Genomic DNA, 20,177 nt, shown 5'->3' with positions numbered 1-20,177 from the left:
CATAAGAAGTGACTGGCTACAGTGCTGTCTCAGGAAGGCTTCTGAAATTACCCTGGAGATCAGTGAGAAAGACACAGCCATTCCTGATGAGCATGGCCTACCACGGGCCCAGGATGGGAGAAGGTCAGCATGTTTCCTGAAGAGTTGACATCCTCACACTGTATAATGAAGTGTTAAAAAAAAAAAATAGTCGTCAGTGTGTTACAGATGACAGAAGTTGCAACTGAGGTAGAGGATGGGCGTGAGTAGTAGGAGTTATCTAGGTGCCCCCTGAGCTGAGCTGGGAGGGTGAGTGGACAGGTGGTGACGGGAGAGCCACCAGGGGACGCATCCAGGCAGATGCGCAGAGTCGGGGATAGAGATGGAGCCAGAGGGCAGCTGAGGGGAGTCTGGCTGGAGCATGGGGTCGCTGTGGAGGAGACGTGGGAAAGTAAATGGAAAGGTGAGCCAAGAGGAGGGTGTGAGGAAGGAGGGTGGTCACGCAGGAGCTTTCCAAGGTCAACTAACTCGCTCCTTCTCTGCTTGCTAACCGTCACCACCATCACAATGGACCGTCCTAGGCCTGAAGTTCTTTGAGGGCACAGTGGCTATATCTGGATGTAATAAACTTTCAATAACAAAAGCTCTTGAGTAAAATGTCAATTTTCTCCTGTTCCTACTCATTAATACTGCATGTGGTTCTTGTCTTTTTCTTCTTGACTGTTATATAAATATGGGAAAAAAAAACCACAGCTGGATTCCTGTAGCCTTAGACAGCAACTAAAAAGATGCAAAATGTTAAGAGGGGTGGGAACACCCTCCTCTCCCCCATTTTTCATAGAGCACAACTGTGCAGGGACCAATTAATATAGCCCTGCTGGATGTGAACAGTGATGACTCAGTGTGACTGAGGCAAATTCAGTGATGTTTGAACGGGAAATGGGAGAAAGTTGCAACCATCTTCACCACTGTGACCTGGGGCAAGCCTGGAGCTGCTCAGTATTTTCTCTCCTCCCAAGATTTCTTACACCTTTGATTTTGGAAGTTGTTAAGAAGAAACTGCATTAAAGGAGAAAGAAAGCATTAGACTGTTTCTTTACAGTTTCTCTTTGTTTAGTTGTCTGTCTGCTGGGTACCTTTAGGTTAATGATATCTAAATATTTGCTGACATCATAACCTTTTTGTGTTTGAGGAGGTAGTAGGGTAGAGTGGGTAAAAGCATGAGGTTTAGAGCCAGGCTGCTTGGTTTTTAATCCTGGCTCCTCCACTCTCTGGCTGTATGACTTTGGACAAGTCCTTTAATTTTCTGCACCTCGCTTTTTGAAAAGGAGGATAGTTTTAGTCCCTACGTCATAAGGTTATTGTGAAGGTTAAGTGAAGTTCACTTATAAAGACTCTTGCAAAGAGCTGACATGGTGCCTGGTACATTGTAAGTGTTCAGAAAATGAGCACTGTCATTATTTAGGGTTTTCATTTGTGGACAGGGGAGCTGGTACTAATATGGTAGTAGGACCAGTGCACACACTTAAGTGGTAGATTCTAGGCTCAGCTCTGCCACTAAATCGTGTGACAAACTTTCTGGGCCTTATTTTTTCCATCTCTTAGAGGATCCAATAACACCTTATCTTTCTCCCAGGGGTTTGGGGTCAAATGTGATCATGAAGTGCCTTGAAAAGTATAAAACAGCACACAAATGCCAAATTTTATCACTGCTGTTATCGTAGGAGTGGTGGTGGTAGTTAATGATGATACTGATAAAAATGGATCCAGTTTTTAAAAATGTTTTAAGTTAATTATTTTTTATTGAGGTACAGTTGATTTACAGTATTGTGTTAGTTTCCGGTATATAGCAAAGCGATTCAGTTATTTTTTTCAGATTATTTTCCATTATAGGTTATTACAAGATATTGACTATTGTTCCCCATGTTACACAGTAAATCCTTGTTGCTTATCTGTTTCATATATGGTAGTGTGTATCTGTTAATCCCATACTCCTAATTTATCCCCCCGCTTTTACCCCTTTGGTAACCATACATTTGTTTTCTATTTTTGCGAGTCTGTTTCTGTTCTGTAAATAGATTCATTTGTATTGTTTTCTAGATTCCACATATAAGTGATATCATCTAATATTTGTCTTTCTCTGTCCGACTTACTGAAACGGGTCCAATTTTAAATGTAAAAAGCATGAGGAGTGATCGCCTCGTGGCAGTCAAGCACGTTTGTTTTCTCTTTCTTGAAATAAAATAACGTTTCATGTTTTCTTCCTCCCAGAAACCTTGGGGAGCTGATAGATCGGTTTGTGGCCGATTTCAAAGCCCAGGGGCCACCTAAGCCCAACACGGACGAGGGGGGCGCCGTACTCCCCAGCTGCGCCGACCTCTTTGTCTACTACAAGAAGTGCATGGTGCAGTGCTCGCAGCTCAGTACCGGGGAGCCGATGATCGCCCTGACCACTATTTTCCAGAAGTACCTCCGAGAGTATGCCTGGAAAATCCTCTCTGGCAACCTGCCCAAGTGAGTCCTGTTCTTCCTGGTCTGACCGGAGAAGTGAGATTCTGAATATACCTAAGTATGGAAATCTTTAAGGAAATCCACCCTGAAGCTGTTCACTAAACTGCCAAGAGTATCAGGGAGGAAAACACCCTTAGGGAGTTCCCAAGGGTCTGAAACTGTTTCCTCTCAAATGGGATTCCACAGCTGATCAGGACCGCTAGAGGAAATCAGTACTGCCACGCTGGCCACTAGCATAGGTCAGATCCTGCCACGGTGGACTCAGGGGAGTCAGTCCCATTATAGACGTGCTTAGTTTACATGGATTCAGTGATAGGTACTTGGCAAAAGAAGTGGCGTGGTGGTAGCAATGACTTTTGAACAGCAAGGGCAGTTTCATTCAGGCCAAAGTCTCTCTTATGGTGTGTGTATCTTGCTCTCCTGGGTTGAGTCTAATGTTTAAAGATGTGGTAGGATTTGGGGAAAGGTGGTTGCATAGCACAGCTCCTAATTACAGTGACTTCACTCTGTTATTCTGGGGCATTAAAATATTGTTATATAGCTTATTACTTGAAATGAATGGATTGTTCGACTAGAGTTTTAGAGATATTTTGGTTATATAGCAATTTCTATTGTAATAGAATATGATCTGAAGCAATGCTTCGAATCCAGTAATTATAAATCACCCCCATAGCTAAATTCAACAGTTTGGAATTTAGTTTCTGTCACTGTCACTAAAATGTGTCATATATAGGAGTTTTACGTAATTGGGAGGAAAGAAAAATAAAATCCCTTTGCTCTACAAGAGACTTGAAGTAACAGATGTGTTTTACAAATGAGAATTTCTTTGAATATGATAGACATTATTTTTAAATTTTTGATAACTTATATCCTGATTTTCAAAATACTGCAAGTTTGTTGTAGTTTGTAAAACACAGAAAAGCACAAAGATGAAGATAAAAATCACCACCCAGTGAAAACAGGTTTAACTTTTCAGTATACATTTTTCTGTTCTTTCTTTATATATGTAATGTGTGTGACTGAATGCTTCTGTTTATTTGTCTAACAGGACTGGACTATAGTGCTTATAGTTTTATACCCTGCTTTGTCATGCTGTGAGCATTTTGCCATGTGTATTAGTCAGTGTCACAGCAGGAAATAAATGGTACTCAACTGGGATATTATTACTAAAGCCACTGTTCACAGAAATGGGGGCAGGTGAAAGGAACCAAGGGAGGATTCTGAAGCATCTAAACTCTAGTGGGTAATTGTTACTACTTTAAAACTCACGTGACAGCTAGGGCTGTGGACAAAGGGCTGCCTAACAGAAACTGTAGTCATAGGGGCCACGGTCACTGCCAGGACCACACTGAAGCAGAGGGAGCAGGAAGGCTAGTTGTTGCTCCGACTTCTCTCTCCTCAACCTCTCTGACTTCCTACAGCCTCTGCTGTTGGCTGAAACCAACAGGAGGCCAGAGGGCTGGGGAGCCTGGGTGATAAGTCTGCAGAGGTCAGTCTCCCAAGCGGTGAAAAGGGAAGAGAAGAGCAGAGAACAGCACAGTAAAAATATGCATCAAGACACTTTTTTTTGTCCAAATTTATGTATGTGTGTATGTATGGCTGCATTGGGTCTTTGTTGCTGTGTGTGGGCTTTTCTCTAGTTGCCGCGAGCGGGGGCTGCTCTTCATTGTGATGTGTGGGCTTCTCATTGCGGTGGCTTCTCTTGTTGTGAAGCACGGGCTCTAGGCGCATGGGCTTCAGTAGTTGTGGCTTACCGGCTCTAGAGCACAGGCTCAGTAGTTGTGGCACATGGGCTTAGTTGCTCTGCGGCATGTGGGGTCTTCCCGGATCAGGGCTCGAACCTGTGTCTCCTGCATTGGCAGGCGGGTTCTTAACCACTGCGCCACCAGGGAAGCCCCATCAAGACACTTTTAATGATACTATGATGTTCCCACATACAGAAGACCCTCAGCTAACTTCTGAGATTTCTTATTGATCATTCTCTTAATTGACCATTTATGTTGGGTTCACTATTTTGGTATTTTAAATAACATTCAGAAGAGCATCCTTGAACAGAAGTAGAACTACTGGGTCAAAGAGTCTGAACATTTTTTTAAGCTCCTGAAATATACCTCCAAAAAAGTTGTACAATTTAATGCTCCTAACCCATAGTGGAAGAGACAGCCAGTGTCCTCACACCCTTATAAGCACTAGAAATTAAGATGTTTTCAAATCTTTGATTACCTAAGACTGGGAAGTTTAGGGTGTGTGTGTGTGTGTGTGTGTGTGTGTGTGTGCTTTAAAGGAAAATTTTCTCTTATTTTTAAGGTAAATATCATTGAATTCTGTCTTCTTAAAAAATAGACTCTCACAGTTGAAATTTTATTTATAACTGCAGGAAGTTATTTTAAAAACTGCTTTTTTATTTTTTGTGATCACATGATTAAATCAGTAGGAAGAGATGACAAGCTTTTTTGTTTCTTGAGGCAGTCAGGCCTTTGGCCAGGAACCATGTCTTAACATTCACTTCTGAACCCCTCCACAAGCACAAAGACAAGCGCCCATGCAGAATTTTCTTAACTGAGAGAAACCGTTGGGGAACCAGCTTTTGCACTGCACATGACTCTGAATGAGCTCTACAGATCAGGAAATTCCAAGCTAAGCAGAGAGGCCGCTCAGCAGAGCAGTCATTGTAGGTAATATGACTGATGACTGGCTCGCTGCTGGGATCGTCTCTTCCTATTTCTGATGGTCAGAGAATTTAAACAAATGACAGTCAAGGTCAGGTCACTCGGAAAGGTCCTCATTGTGTGTGGATTTGTTTGGGCCACGTCCAGCCTCTCCTTCCCCCGTTTCTTTGTCTTACAACTTGCAGTTTCCGGGTCAGGAAGTAAGTGAGGAGTCCTGGCCTGACTAGTCCCTATGCCTTTTCCTCAGAACCACAAGCAGCGGCGGTGGGTTGACCATCAGCAGCCTCCTCAAGGAAAAGGAGGGCTCAGAAGTGGCCAAGTTCACCCTGGAGGAGCTCTGCCTGATCTGCAGCATCCTGAGCACTGCAGAGTACTGCTTGGCCACCACCCAGCAGGTGAGCCGCCCGGGCTGCCCTTGCGCCACCTCCTCCTTTTCCTGAGCCGCCTGGGCCACTTAGCTCAGTGGGTAAGAGTATGGGCCCCAACGAGGCCACACACAACCTTGGGCAGAACAGCTGGTCTCCCACAGGGGAAAACTCGAGGTCCAGCCAGGGGACGGCCCAGGCAGCCCCCTTGCAGAAGGACCTTGTTGAAAGGAGACTGGGCAAGAAAGTATGACTGGTCTCCTCCCCAGAGCTGTGTAAGCTACTCAAAGAGCATGACGTGCCCTCTTGAAAATAGGTCAGTAGCCCTGTCTCCCACGTGCTAAAAGCAGTTACAACAGTTACAATCATAGTGGTGGTAGGCCCCAGCCTTAGGGGTGATGAGTCACAACCAGTGATTCCATTCTCAGGAGTGTTACCAGGCTCATTGAAAATCCTTTGGGCTTTTATGTGTCTCCTGAAATTTATGGAGCATTCTCAGTCTGAAGAAACAAATAACCATTGTTTGGATGCTGACGTTCAGGAACTGGGAAGCAGGAAAGGGTGATGTCTCTGCTGGAGCTCCCATTAGCAGAAGGAAGACCCAGAAGAATTTTCCATTCAGCCTTAGATGTGGGATTAGAAGTTCCTTTCCACATTTCCAACCCTGCCACCCCTTCCCTTTGGACTTCTGTGAGAGAATACATTTCCATTTTAAGCCACCAAGTTTGTAGTAATTTGCTACGGCAGCCTTAGGAAACTAATTACAGGAGTCAGCTTGAATGAACTCTACTGGTCAAAGATGAGACATACAAGTATCAGTGAGAATATTAGCTACAGTCGATTGAAAACATCAAATATGTTTAAATCCATTTGGTTATATGATTTTTAAAATTCATTTATCACTTTGGAAGATACTCAGAAACCACTGGTATGAATTGAATACTGGTAAATAAAGGAAAAGTTCTTATCCTGCCTTTCCTATCTGACTTGTACCTCAGGATAACCAAATCACTGACAATGGGAAGTATATCTTTATAGCAGATTTTCAGATCATAAATGAAGAAGAAAAGATATTGAATTCAAATATCATTCTTTTATACCTCTTAATGGAATAATGGATCTGGGCATTGACCATCAATGGCTGCTGACATTACAAAAAGAGAGACAACCAAACATCATGTTATCTCCTGATGGAAGTACACAGCACTACCATGAAGGAGTTTTTTTTTTACTCTCTTTCTTTCTTTTTCTTTTTTTTTTTTTTTTTTTTTGTTGGTGCTGTGTGACTTGTGGGATCTTCATTCCCCGACCATGGGTTGAACCCCGGCCACGGCAGTGAAAGCGCCGAGTCCTAACCACCGCCAGGGAATTCCCATGAAGGAGTTTTCGTTAAAAAAAGAAAAATCTGAATCTGATCAAGCTTTTACATCAAGCTACAATTTACAGGAAGTACAAGGGATAGAGGAGCATGCTAATTCGTACCTTGTGGATACAATCAATGAGATCAAACTATGAGAAAATCTACAGGGCAAACAACCCAGTTTCCTTAAGAAAAAATCACAGGGGGTTGGAAGGGGGTTGCAAAAAGAAATGGAGGGAGAAACCAAAGAGACTTGAGAATCCAAGCAATGAAGAATTGAAAAATAATACTTAGAAAACAATGCCAATAATGTGTCAATATCGGTTCATTAATTGTAACACTTTTACGCTTAACACCTGCATGGGGTGTGCCATTCCCTCCTTCAAGAGATCTTTATGAAGCACTGATTATGTACCAGGCATTGTATTTGGTATTAATTCACAGAGGTGAACAGAGTAGACAAATTTCTTACTGTCATGGAACTTAGAACTAATAAAGGAGCCAGATAATAAATAAGGCAAGATGTAACCTCAATTTTATTCTAAGTGCTAGGAAGGAAACAGATGTTGCAGTCCTAGTTAGGGAGTTGCCTACTGAGGTAGAGTAGTCAAGGAGGGCCTCCTGGAGGAGGTGATATTGAAGCAAAGACCTGAGGGGCGGGAAGGAGACTGCCAAGTGAGGACCTTGGAAGGGATGGGCAGTGGGGGGGGTGGCAAAGCAAAGGAGCTGGCTAGGACGGGGGAGCAGAGAGTGCTTCGGAGAGAGGAAGTTGGACGTGTAAAGGCCCTGAGGGGGGAAAGACCCCGTGTCTTCCAGAACCTTAAGAGGTCGGTATAACTGAAGCCAGGCAGACAAGGGGGAAAGCAAGATGCGGACCCTGAAGCTAGACAGGACCCAAATCATAGTTAGAAGTTTGGATTTTATTTTCAGTGTTAACAGGGAAAGGCCGCTAGAGAGTTGAAGCCTTGAGAGGCTGCGCCTTAATTTTTCTCCTCAATCCCTTATAAACGTGTAGATTGTTTCCAGTTTTTCATTAATATAAACGACACCAGAATGTGAGCTTTATGAGAAGAGGATCTTATCTGTTTTTTTCACCAGCTAACTCCCTTATGCTATGATAGAGCCTGGCACAGAATAGACTTTCAGTAAATATTGGTTGAATTCATGAATGCTGCAAAGAACCCATGCGCATCTCCATACCGTGTTCTCGTTACTCATTGAAATATCTTCCTAGATGCGAAATCACCGGCCGAAAGAGTGTGTATATTTAAATGTTTGCCTTTTAAATAAATTGCCTTCCCAAAGGTTACATTAATTTACCCATTCCTAGGAGTCACTTTTAAATCTAAGCAAAACATTCATTATTCTTAGAGTTTCTGTAATAAATAGGTTTGGGGATGCTAGGTGAAGCAATTCCCGGGATGTTTTGAGGTATTTACAATTCCCAGTCAGTTGTATTTTTCTTCGAGGCTGCTGGAGTGTGGCCAGCGTTTCTCCCCGCTTGGCTGTAGGATGATGCAGGCAGAGACTGTGTTTCTTTTGTTTATTTTGGTATCTCTCAACACCTTACCGTGGTGGGTGGCCCAGCCCAGCGCTCAGGGAATACTTTACCTGATTTTATTGCGACCCACCACTGGAGGCTTCCAATGTTGGTGGGTGAGCCGGCAGTTCCCGAGGCAGGGAGTATCCTAAAAATGGGGATCTGTTTAAATTGTCAGTGTGTCATGAGAACCAAGTACAGTGCAGGGCCAAGGGCACAGGCTCTGGAGGAAGTTTGATTCCCGGCCCTACCACTCACTGTCCTGGCTAGGGCATGCCTCCATCTTCTCATATATCAAAGGAGGATCATAATAGAATCTTCCTTACAGGGCAGTGAGAATTAAATGAGTCCATACACGAAAAGTGCCTGGAATTACACCGGAATCCTCACACTCAGTAAATGTTAAGTATTGTTACGTTGCTCCTTCCGATAAGCATTAAGCACTTTGTTCTCTCTGTTACTCTCTGACAGCTGGAAGAGAAACTCAAGGAGAAGGTCGACGTAAGCCTGACTGAACGAATCAATCTGACTGGAGAAATGGACACATTCAGCACGTATGTACTCGCGCGCCTGCTCGAGGTCCGCCTTTCCCCCTGCGCGGAGCAGCGTGTCTCAGGCCGTCAGCGTAGGTTACTACAGAACCTGAGAAGTTTCCAGGGCCTTCTGTTGGATCAGGATTATTTTCGCCACCAGCCACCAAGGAGCCTCAGAAGTTGGTGCAGCTGCCTCCCCATCCTGCCTCCTCAAATACAATCATTTTTAGCTTATGGAGGCTTTATTGTTGCACTATCTAGAATAACAAGAGAGAAGAAATCCCCCCTTGGCCATCCCTGCAGGAAGGTCAGGTCCAGGGCCTCCTATCTGCCCCGCTAAATCTACAAAGGGCCAGCCCCACCTCCAGTGTTTCAAGGGTATAAGGGATGAGCAGCCTGATTTTAGCCACTGGGGGGCGGGGGAGGGCAAGTGTATTTGGGGTGGAAGCGTGTCTGTCCAAGGAGTTCAGCCTGTAAAGCCTTCTTGAAACAGTTATTGCCCTGGTGCTACCTGGCAGGATTTTGTCCTGGTCGTTAAATGAGATTTGGGAAAGCCAAGCTTCTGCTTTCACATCAGCCACTTACTGAGGAAAAGTCCAAATTCTCTTCTTCGGTCATTTTCTCTCAACTTCCCCCCCCACCACAAGATCTGATTTAAACATTTTGGGCAAACGGGTCCTTTTGGAGGAGGTAGCAAAGAGGAATTCTGGGTGTAGCAACTGGGGAGACAAGCCGTGGAATCTGGTGTCCTGACTGAGTAGGAACACATCCGGGTGAGACCAGGACACACAGCAAGAAGGAGGGCGGAGCCAAAACACTCCTCCTTGTCATGCATTCCTTTCTGAAACGAACCTCAAGCTTTTCTGAGGAAATGGTGCATCTAAGTTTTACACAGGTGCCTAAAACATTTGGAAGGGGCTGTGTCGGTCAGTCGTTCGTTCACAGGTCACTTTTGTAAGCTGTGCCCACAGCAGTGTGTTTGATTTGCAGTGTCATCTCCAGCAGCATTCAGCTGTTGGTTCAGGATCTCGATGCTGCCTGTGACCCCGCCCTGACAGCCATGAGCAAGGTAAGCTTTTAGGAAATGCTTGTAACTGAACGTCCAAGAGTGACCCCAGGTGGTTTCTCCCTGCCCTGCCTGTAGCTCCTGCAGGCTCTTCAGTGCTTAAAGCACCAGTTGGGAGGAGAACGGAGCCCTCCAGGAGTTTCCTAAAGCACTCAATTGATCTTGCACCTGAAGTCAATTGCCTGTCCTTTGAGAATGAGACAGGGAGCAGGTGTGTTTCCTAAGCCTGAAGGAGAGGTTGCTTTTTTTTTTTTAAATCGTATTTATTTATTTATTTATTTATTTATTTTTGGCTGCGTTGGGTCTTCGTTGCCGCGTGCGGGCTTTCTCTAGTTGCAGCGAACAGGGGCTACTCTTCATTGCAGTGCGCGGGCTTCTCATTGCAGTGGCTTCTCTTGTCACGGAGCACGGGCTCTAGGCGCACGGGCTTCAGTAGTTGTGGCATGGGCTCAGTTGTTGTGCCTCAGGGGCTCAGTAGTTGTGGCTCACGGGCTCTAGAGCACAGGCTCAGTAGCTGTAGCTCACGGGCTTAGTTGTTCTGCAGCATGTGGGATCTTCCTGGACCAGGGCTCGAACCTGTGTCCCCTGCTTTGGCAGGCGGATTCTTAACCACTGCGCCACCAGGGAAGTCCGTGAGGTTGCCTTTGATCAGCACCTGACACGTGCCGAAAACCCTTCATGTGGCCTCACCAGAATAGCTGTTGTTGTGCTTATGGCAGTCACTTCGGACTCATTTTCATTCCTGCCCACTGAGAAGTTTTTCCGACTCTTTCTGCGCTCTCGTGCCGGTGCAGGATCATTTGATCAGGTTGCGGACCCTGGTTTTCTAATATCGTGGTGGCCCGTCAGTCAGCCCTCAGTCCCCAGGCCCCTCCTTTGGCGCTTATCACGTGCAGCTTCATGTTGCTCTTTGGCTTTTATGTTCCTGTGTCTTTTCTTCCTAAAAGAATATCAATTCCTTAAGTTCATGGACCACATAGAATAGAGAAGACTCATACTTGTTGATTAATTAAGTTGGAGATAGGCAATTCTTCATTGATTTCTAAGCCAAATAACACGAAGTTGCCCACTCTTTGAACCTTCTAGAGCAGGGGTCGGCAGACTACAGCCAGTGAGCCAAATCTGCTCCACTGCCACATAAAGTTTTATTGGAACACAGCCACACTCATTCATTTATATATTATCTATGGCTGCTTTTGTGCTACAACGGCAGGATTAAGTAGTTGCAAATGAGACCAGATGACTCGCAAAGCCTAAGATATAAACAGTCTGGCCCTTTACAGAAAAAGTTTGCCAGTGCCTATTCTAGAATCGTAGACTCTTGGAGCATTCTTCCAAATTCTAGAGAAAGAACTTCTCTGGGGCATACTGACCAGTAGCGGAGTACGGTGGAAAGAACACTGGCTTCAGAATCAGACAGACTTAACTCTTCTCATTTTTCCTTTGGGCGTGTTAAGCAAGTAACAACCTCTCTGGGCCCAAGTTACCTCATCCGTATGTGAAATGCCAGGATCTGCCTTCCGAGGAGAGTGACTGGCCTGGTGCCAATAAACGTTAGTCCTCTTTCCCTCTTGTCAGGAGGAGTGGCCGTGTCACAAGGTTGTGTAAACACACATTTGCTGTGAATTTGCTTTTGTAGTAGATTGTAAATATTTAACAAAAATAGGACTAAGACCAAAACTTAAGCTTTGGAGTTTTATGACGCTCAGTGGGGAGTCCTGAGTAGCTGGTGTCACAGAGTTTCCATTCAAAAGGCCCTTCCTTTCACCAGTCAGATATGGTTGTGTATTTCCAGCATCCGAGTGTTTACAAGCAGAATACTCCAAGCAGGCAAACAGAGGCTCACTCATTTTCTGAAAGGAACGTGACTCTGAAGATTGGTTTTGTGGGTCCTGATTATCCCCTCACTGCTGGGGGACGCTGCCTACATCCTGAACACGATCTGTTCCAGCTGCCATCTCTCCTGCACTGCCACACACTTTCGATTGGAATGCAGCTGGTGAAAGAATTTTTACATTTACCAAAGGAAGAGTGGATTTTTTTTTTCAGTAAAATAACAGTTGTAGGGGGTTTAACACTCCAGGTGTTGCTTATATGAACTGTCAGTTCATTAGGTAGATTTCCCTCAAACTGCCCCCACCACCCATCTCTCCACCAGACCCACACCAGCAAACACTAACAGAGACCATACCTCCAGAATCTTTTGTTTACATCATAGGAAAACCACAGATGTGGGAAGGCAGCAGCTGGGAGGCCTTTACTCTTTGTCTGAGTCTTCTGGAGTTCTAGCAAAATGAAATCCATGTGATGAAAATGACCAGATATAAACAAGCCAAGTGGTCACAAACTGATTAAACAAATACCCTCTGTTATTTGTGCCTGCCTTCTGGTCTGTGTAGTTTCTTCTAGGATTTTTAAAAACTTTTGTTTTGTGATAACGCTTATTCCTGTCTGTGATTCCATCATTTTTGGTGCTAGTTGAACAGTTCATTTCAGACTCTACCCAGCACAGTGCTGGGAGTCCCAAGGCTGGGAAAGATGTGGACCTTATTCCAAGGTGCTTAGATTCCAGAAAGTGTGGGGTAAGAGATGTGTGAGATGAGGGGGGTTAAGGTATGAGGAAATCAGTACCAGAAGTACAAAATACACCCTTCTCAAAGGAGGAGAGTTCAGGACTTCCCTGGCGGTCCGGTGGTTGGGACTCCGAGCTTCCACTGCAGCGTTCGATCCCTGGTTGGGGAACTAAGATCCCACATGCTGTGCTTGCACGCACGTGCAGCGTGGCCAAAACAAAACAAAACAAACAAACGAAAAAAGAGGAGGGTTCACATCCAGGTGGGGAAGCAAAGAAAGCCTTCTTAAGGAAGTGGCATTTGAAATAGACCACCAAGGATGGCAAAGATTTGAACAAATTTGTGATTAGGAGGGCATTCTGAACTGAGTGACAATATGAACAAAGGTTTATAAAGTTAGGAAAGCTCAGAACTTTGTCAGAATTGCCAATCTCCTTACATATCTTCGGAATTCCACAGAGAACTCTGTATGTGCTTGCACCTACATAGTCAAGACTGGAAACAGGGCTGCCCTTAAGGAGTTTATATTCTGGTGGGGCAAAAACTTCGAATGATTGATGCTGTAAATAAATGTATTTTATAAATGGTGAGAAAACGAGCACTGGGCTCGCCAAAGTGGAGTGGTGTCGTTAGATGATTCTGAGTTGAGGGAGGGAGGCTTCTTTGGCAAGATGGATTGAGCCAAGAAACTGAGTTATGTCATCCTCCTGTGAGGAGACCTCATTCTCATTGAAGGCACCCCACGATCTCCTTGGTTAGCATACTGGACTTTCATGCTTTGTCCCTTCACTACCTTGTTGGTTCTGCCACTCCTGTGTGTATAACTGTACTCCAGCCTCCGAGCCACTTTTCTTTCTCTGAATGCATTACTTTTTTTGTGGCTTCCACACCTTTTCTCATTCTGTTCTTTCTGCCTAGAATTCTCTTTCCACCCTTGTCTGCCCAATTAGCTCACCCTTTAAAATCCAGTTCAAATGTCTGCCTCCTTTTAGAAAATTGAGGTATAATTCACATACCATAAAATTCATCCTTTTACAATGTATAATTCAGTGGAACCACTACCACTGTCTAATTCCAGGACATCTTCATCACACGAAAAAGAAATCCCATACCCATTAGCAGTTACTCCCCATTTCCCTGACAATCACTAATCTACTTTCTGTCTCTAAGGATTTGCCTATTATGGACATTTCACATAAATAGAATCAAACAGTATGTGGCCTTTTGTGACTGGATTTCTTCACTTAGCCTAATGTTTTCAGTGTTCGTCTATGGGGTAGCATGTATCAGTACTTCACTCCTTTCTATGGCTGAATAATACTCCCTTGTATATGGTTAAACCACATTTGGTTTATTCACTGATCAGTCAATGGACATTTGGATTGAGTCCACTCTTTAACTGTTATGAATAATGCTATGAATATTCATGTACATGTTTCTGTGTGAATATGTTTTCAATTCTCTTGTATACATACCTAGGAGTAGAACTGCTGGGTCATCTGGTAGCTCTACGTGTAACGTTTGAGGAACTGCCAAACTGTTTTCCACAGCAGCTGCACCATTTTACATTCCTACCAGCAATGAGTGAAGGTTCTCATTTTTCTATATCTACACTCATCAACACTTCAAAAAAAAAATCATAGCCATTCTAGTGGGTGTGAAGTGGTATCTCATTGTGGTTTCAACTTGTATTTGCATTTCCCTGATGACTAACACGTTGAGCAGCTTCTCATGTGCTTATTGGACACCTGTGTATCTTCTTTGAAAAAATGTCAGTTCAACTCCTTTGCCCATTTTAAAATTGGATTGTCTTTCTATTGTTGAGTTGTGAAAGTTCTTTTTTTTTTTTTTTTTTTGCGGTACGCGGGCCTCTCACCGTTGTGGCCTCTCCCGTCGCAGAGCACGGGCTCCGGACGCGCAGGCTCAGCGGCCATGGCTCACGGGCCCAGCTGCTCCGCGGCATGTGGGATCCTCCCGGACTGGGGCACAAACCCGCGTCCCCCGCATCGGCAGGCGGACTCTCTACCACTGCGCCACCTGGGAAGCCCTGAAAGTTCTTTTTATAGTCTGGATACTAGACTCCTTGTCAGATAAATGAATTGCAGATATTTTCTCCTTTTCCATGTGTTGTCTTTTTACTTTCTTTATCATGTGCATTGAAGCACTAAAGTTTTAAATTTTGATGAAGTCCAATTTTTGTATTTTTTCTTTTGGTGCTTGTGCTTTTGGTGTTACACCTGTGATACCATTACCTAATCCAAAATTATGAAGATTTACATCTATATTTTCTTCTAAGTATTTTACAGTTTTAGCTCTTATATTTAGGCCTTCAATCCATTTTGAGTTAATTTTTTTTTTTTTTTTTTTTTTTTTTTTTTTGTGGTACGCGGGCCTCTCACTGTTGTGGCCTCTCCCGTTGCGGAGCACAGGCTCCGGACGCGCAGGCTCAGCAGCCATGGCTCACGGGCCCAGCCGCTCCGCGGCATATGGGATCCTCCCAGACCGGGGCACGAACCCGTATCCCCTGCATCGGCAGGCGGACTCTCAACCACTGCGCCACCAGGGAGGCCCTTGAGTTAATTTTTGTATATGGTGTGAAGTAAGGATTCAGTTTCATTCCTTTGCATGTAGATGTCCAACTGTCCCGGTACCATTTGTTGAAAAGACTATTTATTCTTTACCCATTGGGTGGTCTTGAGACTCTTGTCAAAAATCAGTTGACCATAAGTACATGGGTTTATTTCTGGACTCTCAATTCTATTCCATTGATCTGTATGTCTTTCCTCATGCCAGTACCACACTGTTCTGATTATTATAGATTTGTAGTAAGCTTTAAAATCAGGAAGTATGAGTCTTCCAATTTTGTTCTTTTTCAAGATTGTTTTGGCTATTTTGAGTCTTTTGCAATGTCACCATTTTTTGTCTCATCCAGAGTGTTTTTCTCCCTCAAGACACCACGGCACCTATACTAACTCTCTGCTTCGTTGTACAATTATTTTTATATCTGTGTCCCACCCCCGTTAAGCTTTGAACAACTCACGGGCTGTGTCTTACTCATTTTTTGATCTCCACAGCACAGCACAGTTCTTGTTCAACTGTAGTACTCCGTGAAGGACTTTGAAAGTAAAAAAGACAGGAAGAACAAAAGTTTGTAAACACCCATGTGACCAAAGAATGGTGACAAAGTGAGACATAGGTAGTAACTCTCCTGAACAGATTTAGCTGGGTAGAGCTGGTGGACATAGGTTAGGAAACTTGGGCTTTATTGGAAATGGCAGGATTGTAGACTCCCGGAAGCCTCCAGGAGCATCCAGGTGCTGATGAGGATGATGTGATGCTCCTGGATGGTACTTAATAGCAGGGCTTCTTTCTTCAACAAGTAGCATCCTGGAGCTGATTGAAGAAAAGTCAGAAATAGGAAATGCCCACATCTAGCTATTAGCTTCCCAGCTGTGGGCAAGAGCCCTGCTGCTGGAAAAGGAGAGGAGAACACCGAGGGGCAAAGTTTGGTAGAAAATCCACAGGAATGTCTTTAAACAGGCCAGGCCCACATGGAGGAAGTGAAATATGAGGAGAGTTTAGTGGTTTCTCTGAAACTGTAACCTAGAGATTACAGTAGTGTTGATGGTAAGTTATGTCAAAATTACCTTTCAGACCACTTTCCCCTCCCATATTGCATTACTCTCTTAGATGAGCTCTGTGAGATGACAGTAAGTTGTTATCTAGGGAGCGCTTACCAGGAATCAGCACCCAAAGGCATTATCTCCTTTAATTCTGACAAATATGTAAGGTACCTGTGTTAGTTCCTTCTCTCTTTCACAGATAAGGGAACCGAAACTCAGAGAAGTTAGGTCGCGTGTCAAATCTCTTAGATAACGTGGCAGAGCCAGGGGGCTCAGGTCTCCCCTCTGTGCAGGATTGCACCGCACCGCACCGCACTTATGGAGTAAGAGTTAGTGTTTTTGGCACACGTGGAAACTGAGGCAAAAATGAGCTTAAGTAACTTGTCTAAAAGTGGGGAAATGATGACAGTGGGTGCCCGGTACTGCTGGGTTCACACGAGTGTGCATTCATGCTCACTTTGACTATGAGCTCTTCAAGCATTTACAAGCGTCCTGTTAGATATTGGTCTTGAGCATTTCTCAGTCTGACACTGTGACTTTCCTACAGGGGAGAAATCAGGTTGAGCAGCCAACCCCAGTAGTGCAGTCTGCTCTGCACGTTTCTCCCTAAAACGAATGAATTGTCATTCTGGGGTGTGTGTTGCTTGGTTTTCTTTTTCATAAAAAACCCATATAGCTTTATAACAGTGAAGCCAAAAATAAAACCAAGTCTCCTGATTCTTGAAAAGGAAGTTGTTTGGAGTGCTTTGGTGGAAATGTGAAGAGTTCTGTCTTTTAAATGTAAATTCTGTGAATTCTTAGGAATTAGTATGTCTGCTTATGGCCTTATGTAGGATTTTTTTTTTTAACAAGTAGGATTTTTTAAAAGAATCTGTGGCTTCCTTCAAAGGTCCTGTGGTCCTCTCCTCGCTCTGTCCTTTTTCCTAGGGCTACTCACATCACTCGATTTAAAGAATCTAAGTCTCTGTCCAAAATCAAACAGACTTCACTTTTTGCCCATTAATGGTAGTTTTAAGAAAAAAAAAAAAACACCAAATTAAATTTCCTTACAGTCTGGCATGTAATTTCTATTAGGTTTCAAGATCATGAACATGCACTAATTTAGGAGGCCGCCTTACTATCCCCCAAAGACATTTCAAAATAGCTAGAACAGTCCTCAAATCTGTTCTCATTTCCCTCTGTCATTAAAATGTAGATCTGTTTCAGGAGGCCCACAGAGCTCCATGGTTAAGAAATCCTCAATTTCGGGCTTCCCTGGTGGCGCAGTGGTTGAGAGTCCGCCTGCCGATGCAGGGGACACGGGTTCGTGCCCCGGTCCGGGAGGATCCCACATGCCGCGGAGCGGCTGGGTCCGTGCGCCAAGGCCGCTGAGCCTGCGCATCCGGAGCCTGTGCTCCGCAACGGGAGAGGCCACAGCAGTGAGAAGCCCGCGTACCACAAAAAAAAAAAAAAAAAAAAAGAAATTCTCAATTTCATGTACCACCTATAATCAAAGCACATCTTTCTTTCTTCGTAAAAGAGATTTTTTTTTCATTATGACCAAAACAAATTACCTTCGTTACAGAAAATTACAGATTTTTAAAAAGAAGAAAATTTAAATCACCCATAATTCCGATTAATAGACATATTTCAGTCTTTCTTTCTATGCATATATTTTTAAATGAAATAAGTTTATACTTTAGTTACTATGTAACCTGTTTTTCTCATTTAGCAGGTTTTAATAGTTTTCTGTGTCATTTGATCTAGAGCTATGATATTTTTAGTGATTACATAGTATTCCATAGTACAGAGTATTTACTGTTAAAATCATAACAATAGTTAACATTTACCATGGAATTAATACATGCCAGGTACTATGTTATGAGCATTTGCTGCGCTGCCTTTCAGTAACTGTATAGATTATACACATTATCATCATCCCAATTCTATGTCTGAGAAAACTGAGGCTCAGAGAGTTTGGTCACTTGCCCAAGTCACTCACTTAGCAAGTTGCACAGACAGTATTAGAACTCAAGACTGGTGACTCCAGATTCCTTCATCCTAAGTACTATCATCTATTGCCCTTGAAATGCATGTGATCATTTCACTTTTGATGGATTTTTGACTATTTCCAATTTTTCACATTTATAAACGGTATGACAGTGGACAAGTTCGTGTGTGTGGTATGTTTTCTGAGCCTTCATAATTATTAACTTCAGATTAACTGCCGTAAAGGAAATTGCAGAGATCTAAAGCTATGTAAAATGCTAAGATTTTTTGATAGATATTTTTAAATTGCCTTTAAGAAACGTTATACAGGGGGCTTCCCTGGTAGCGCAGTGGTTGAGAGTCCGCCTGCCGATTCAGGGGACACGGGTTCGTGCCCCAGTCCGGGAAGACCCCACATGCCGCGGAGCGACTGGGCCCGTGAGCCATGGCCGCTGAGGCTGTGCGTCCGGAGCCTGTGCTCTGCAACAGGAGAGGCCACAGCAGTGAGAGGCCTGTGTACCGCAAAAAAAAAAAAGAAAAAGAAAAAAGGTTATACGGGGACGACTTCCCTGGTGGCGCAGCGGTTAAGAATCCATCTGCCAATGCAGGGGACACGGGTTCAAGCCCTGGTCTGGGAAGATCCCACCTGCCGCAGAGCAACTAAGCCCGTGCACCACAACTACTGTACCTGCACTCTAGAGCCCGCGAGCCACAACTACTGAGCCCGCGTGCCACAACTAATGAAGCCTGTGTGCCTACAGCCTGTGTTCCGAAACAAAGAGAAGCCACCGCAATGAGACGGCCGCGCACTGCAACGAAGAGTAGCTCCCCCCTCACTGCAACCAGAGAAAGCCCATGTGCAGCAAGGAAGACCTAATGCAGCCAAAAATAAAATAAATAAATTTATTTTTTTTAAAAAAGAAAAGTTATACAAATTCACCTTCCCATTGGCCCAGCAGTGAATGGGGGAAAAAAATCTACAACTCTATTATCTTCTTTTAATATTTATTTATTTTGTTATTTTGGCTGCTCCGGGTCTTAGTTGTGGCACGTGGGATCTTTGTTGCGGCATGCATGCGGGCTCTAGTTCCCCTATCAGGGATCAAACCCGGGCCCCCTGCATTGGGAGCATGCAGTCTTACCCACTGGACCACCAGGGAAGTCCCTATATCTATATATCTTCTTAGAGCCTTTTTTGCTCCACTTTCTATCCTGGGTCTTCTTGGTTTTCCTCCTGGAGTTAAGGAACGTGTATCCCTGAGCAAAGAGGTGATGCACCTCTGCACCACCATCACCACCACTACATCATCTACTGTGGACAAGCTCATTCTGTACATAGATTTTGCTTGCCCCCCAGATCCCTCAGCGAATTTCAAGTTCATTTCAGGTGGTAACACTTCTTTTGGAAAGCAACATGGTAAAGTGGAAAAAACATGGACTTTGGAGTTAGTCAGACCAATATCTAGATCTCAGCCATTCGGACTTACCGGTTATGCTTCATTAGACCAGTCACTTATTGTCCGCAAGCCTGTCTTATCATCTATAAAGCAGGAGTAAGAATACCTTCTTCGCTGCATAATCATAAGCAGTAGGTTCACAGGAAAATGTCAGTCATCGTGCTTGGCGCACAGTAGGTGCTCGATAGATGTTCCCTCCTCTTTTTTATTCCCCCCACGGTACTTGGTTCAGTGCTGTACATGGGGAAGGTGCCTAGAAACATAGCACACGCTTGTTCTATGAGTAAAAGTAGCCCCGACAGACATGAGAGTGTGCGCGTGTGCATGTGTGCATGCCTGGGGCCAATGGCCCAGCAGCCTAAACTGTAGCACTAGACTCTGATTACCTGCAGTGTTCCCAGACTCCACATGTCTGAGTCCGTGCTCTGTATAGCTCTAGTCCCGTGATCAAGATGAGTACTTGGGAATTTGACTTCTCACTTAAGGAAAATCAGTTTCTTAGGAGACCCCTTTGTAAGTTTTACATAGCCATG

The 20,177-nt window shown here is 44.1% G+C and overlaps 1 protein-coding gene across 1 annotated transcript in view; it reads left to right on the top strand.

The window, feature by feature from the left end:
* VPS53 (VPS53 subunit of GARP complex) overlaps positions 1–20,177 on the top strand; it is a gene marked incomplete at both ends in the record, with an annotated part of 125,649 nt that overhangs the window by 80,383 nt on the left and 25,089 nt on the right. Inside the window, 4 exons of the mRNA XM_079725193.1 lie at positions 2,251–2,493; positions 5,407–5,554; positions 8,896–8,978; positions 9,948–10,026. Coding sequence (XP_079581319.1) covers positions 2,251–2,493; positions 5,407–5,554; positions 8,896–8,978; positions 9,948–10,026 — 553 coding nt within the window. The remainder of the gene's footprint in view (positions 1–2,250; positions 2,494–5,406; positions 5,555–8,895; positions 8,979–9,947; positions 10,027–20,177) is intronic.

This window comes from Hyperoodon ampullatus, assembly GCF_949752795.1.
Source record: "Hyperoodon ampullatus genome assembly, chromosome: 19".
NCBI classification, from domain to species: Eukaryota; Metazoa; Chordata; class Mammalia; order Artiodactyla; family Ziphiidae; genus Hyperoodon; species Hyperoodon ampullatus.
Note: the sequence above shows the minus strand (reverse complement) of the source record. Positions and strands in the feature narration are given on the sequence as shown.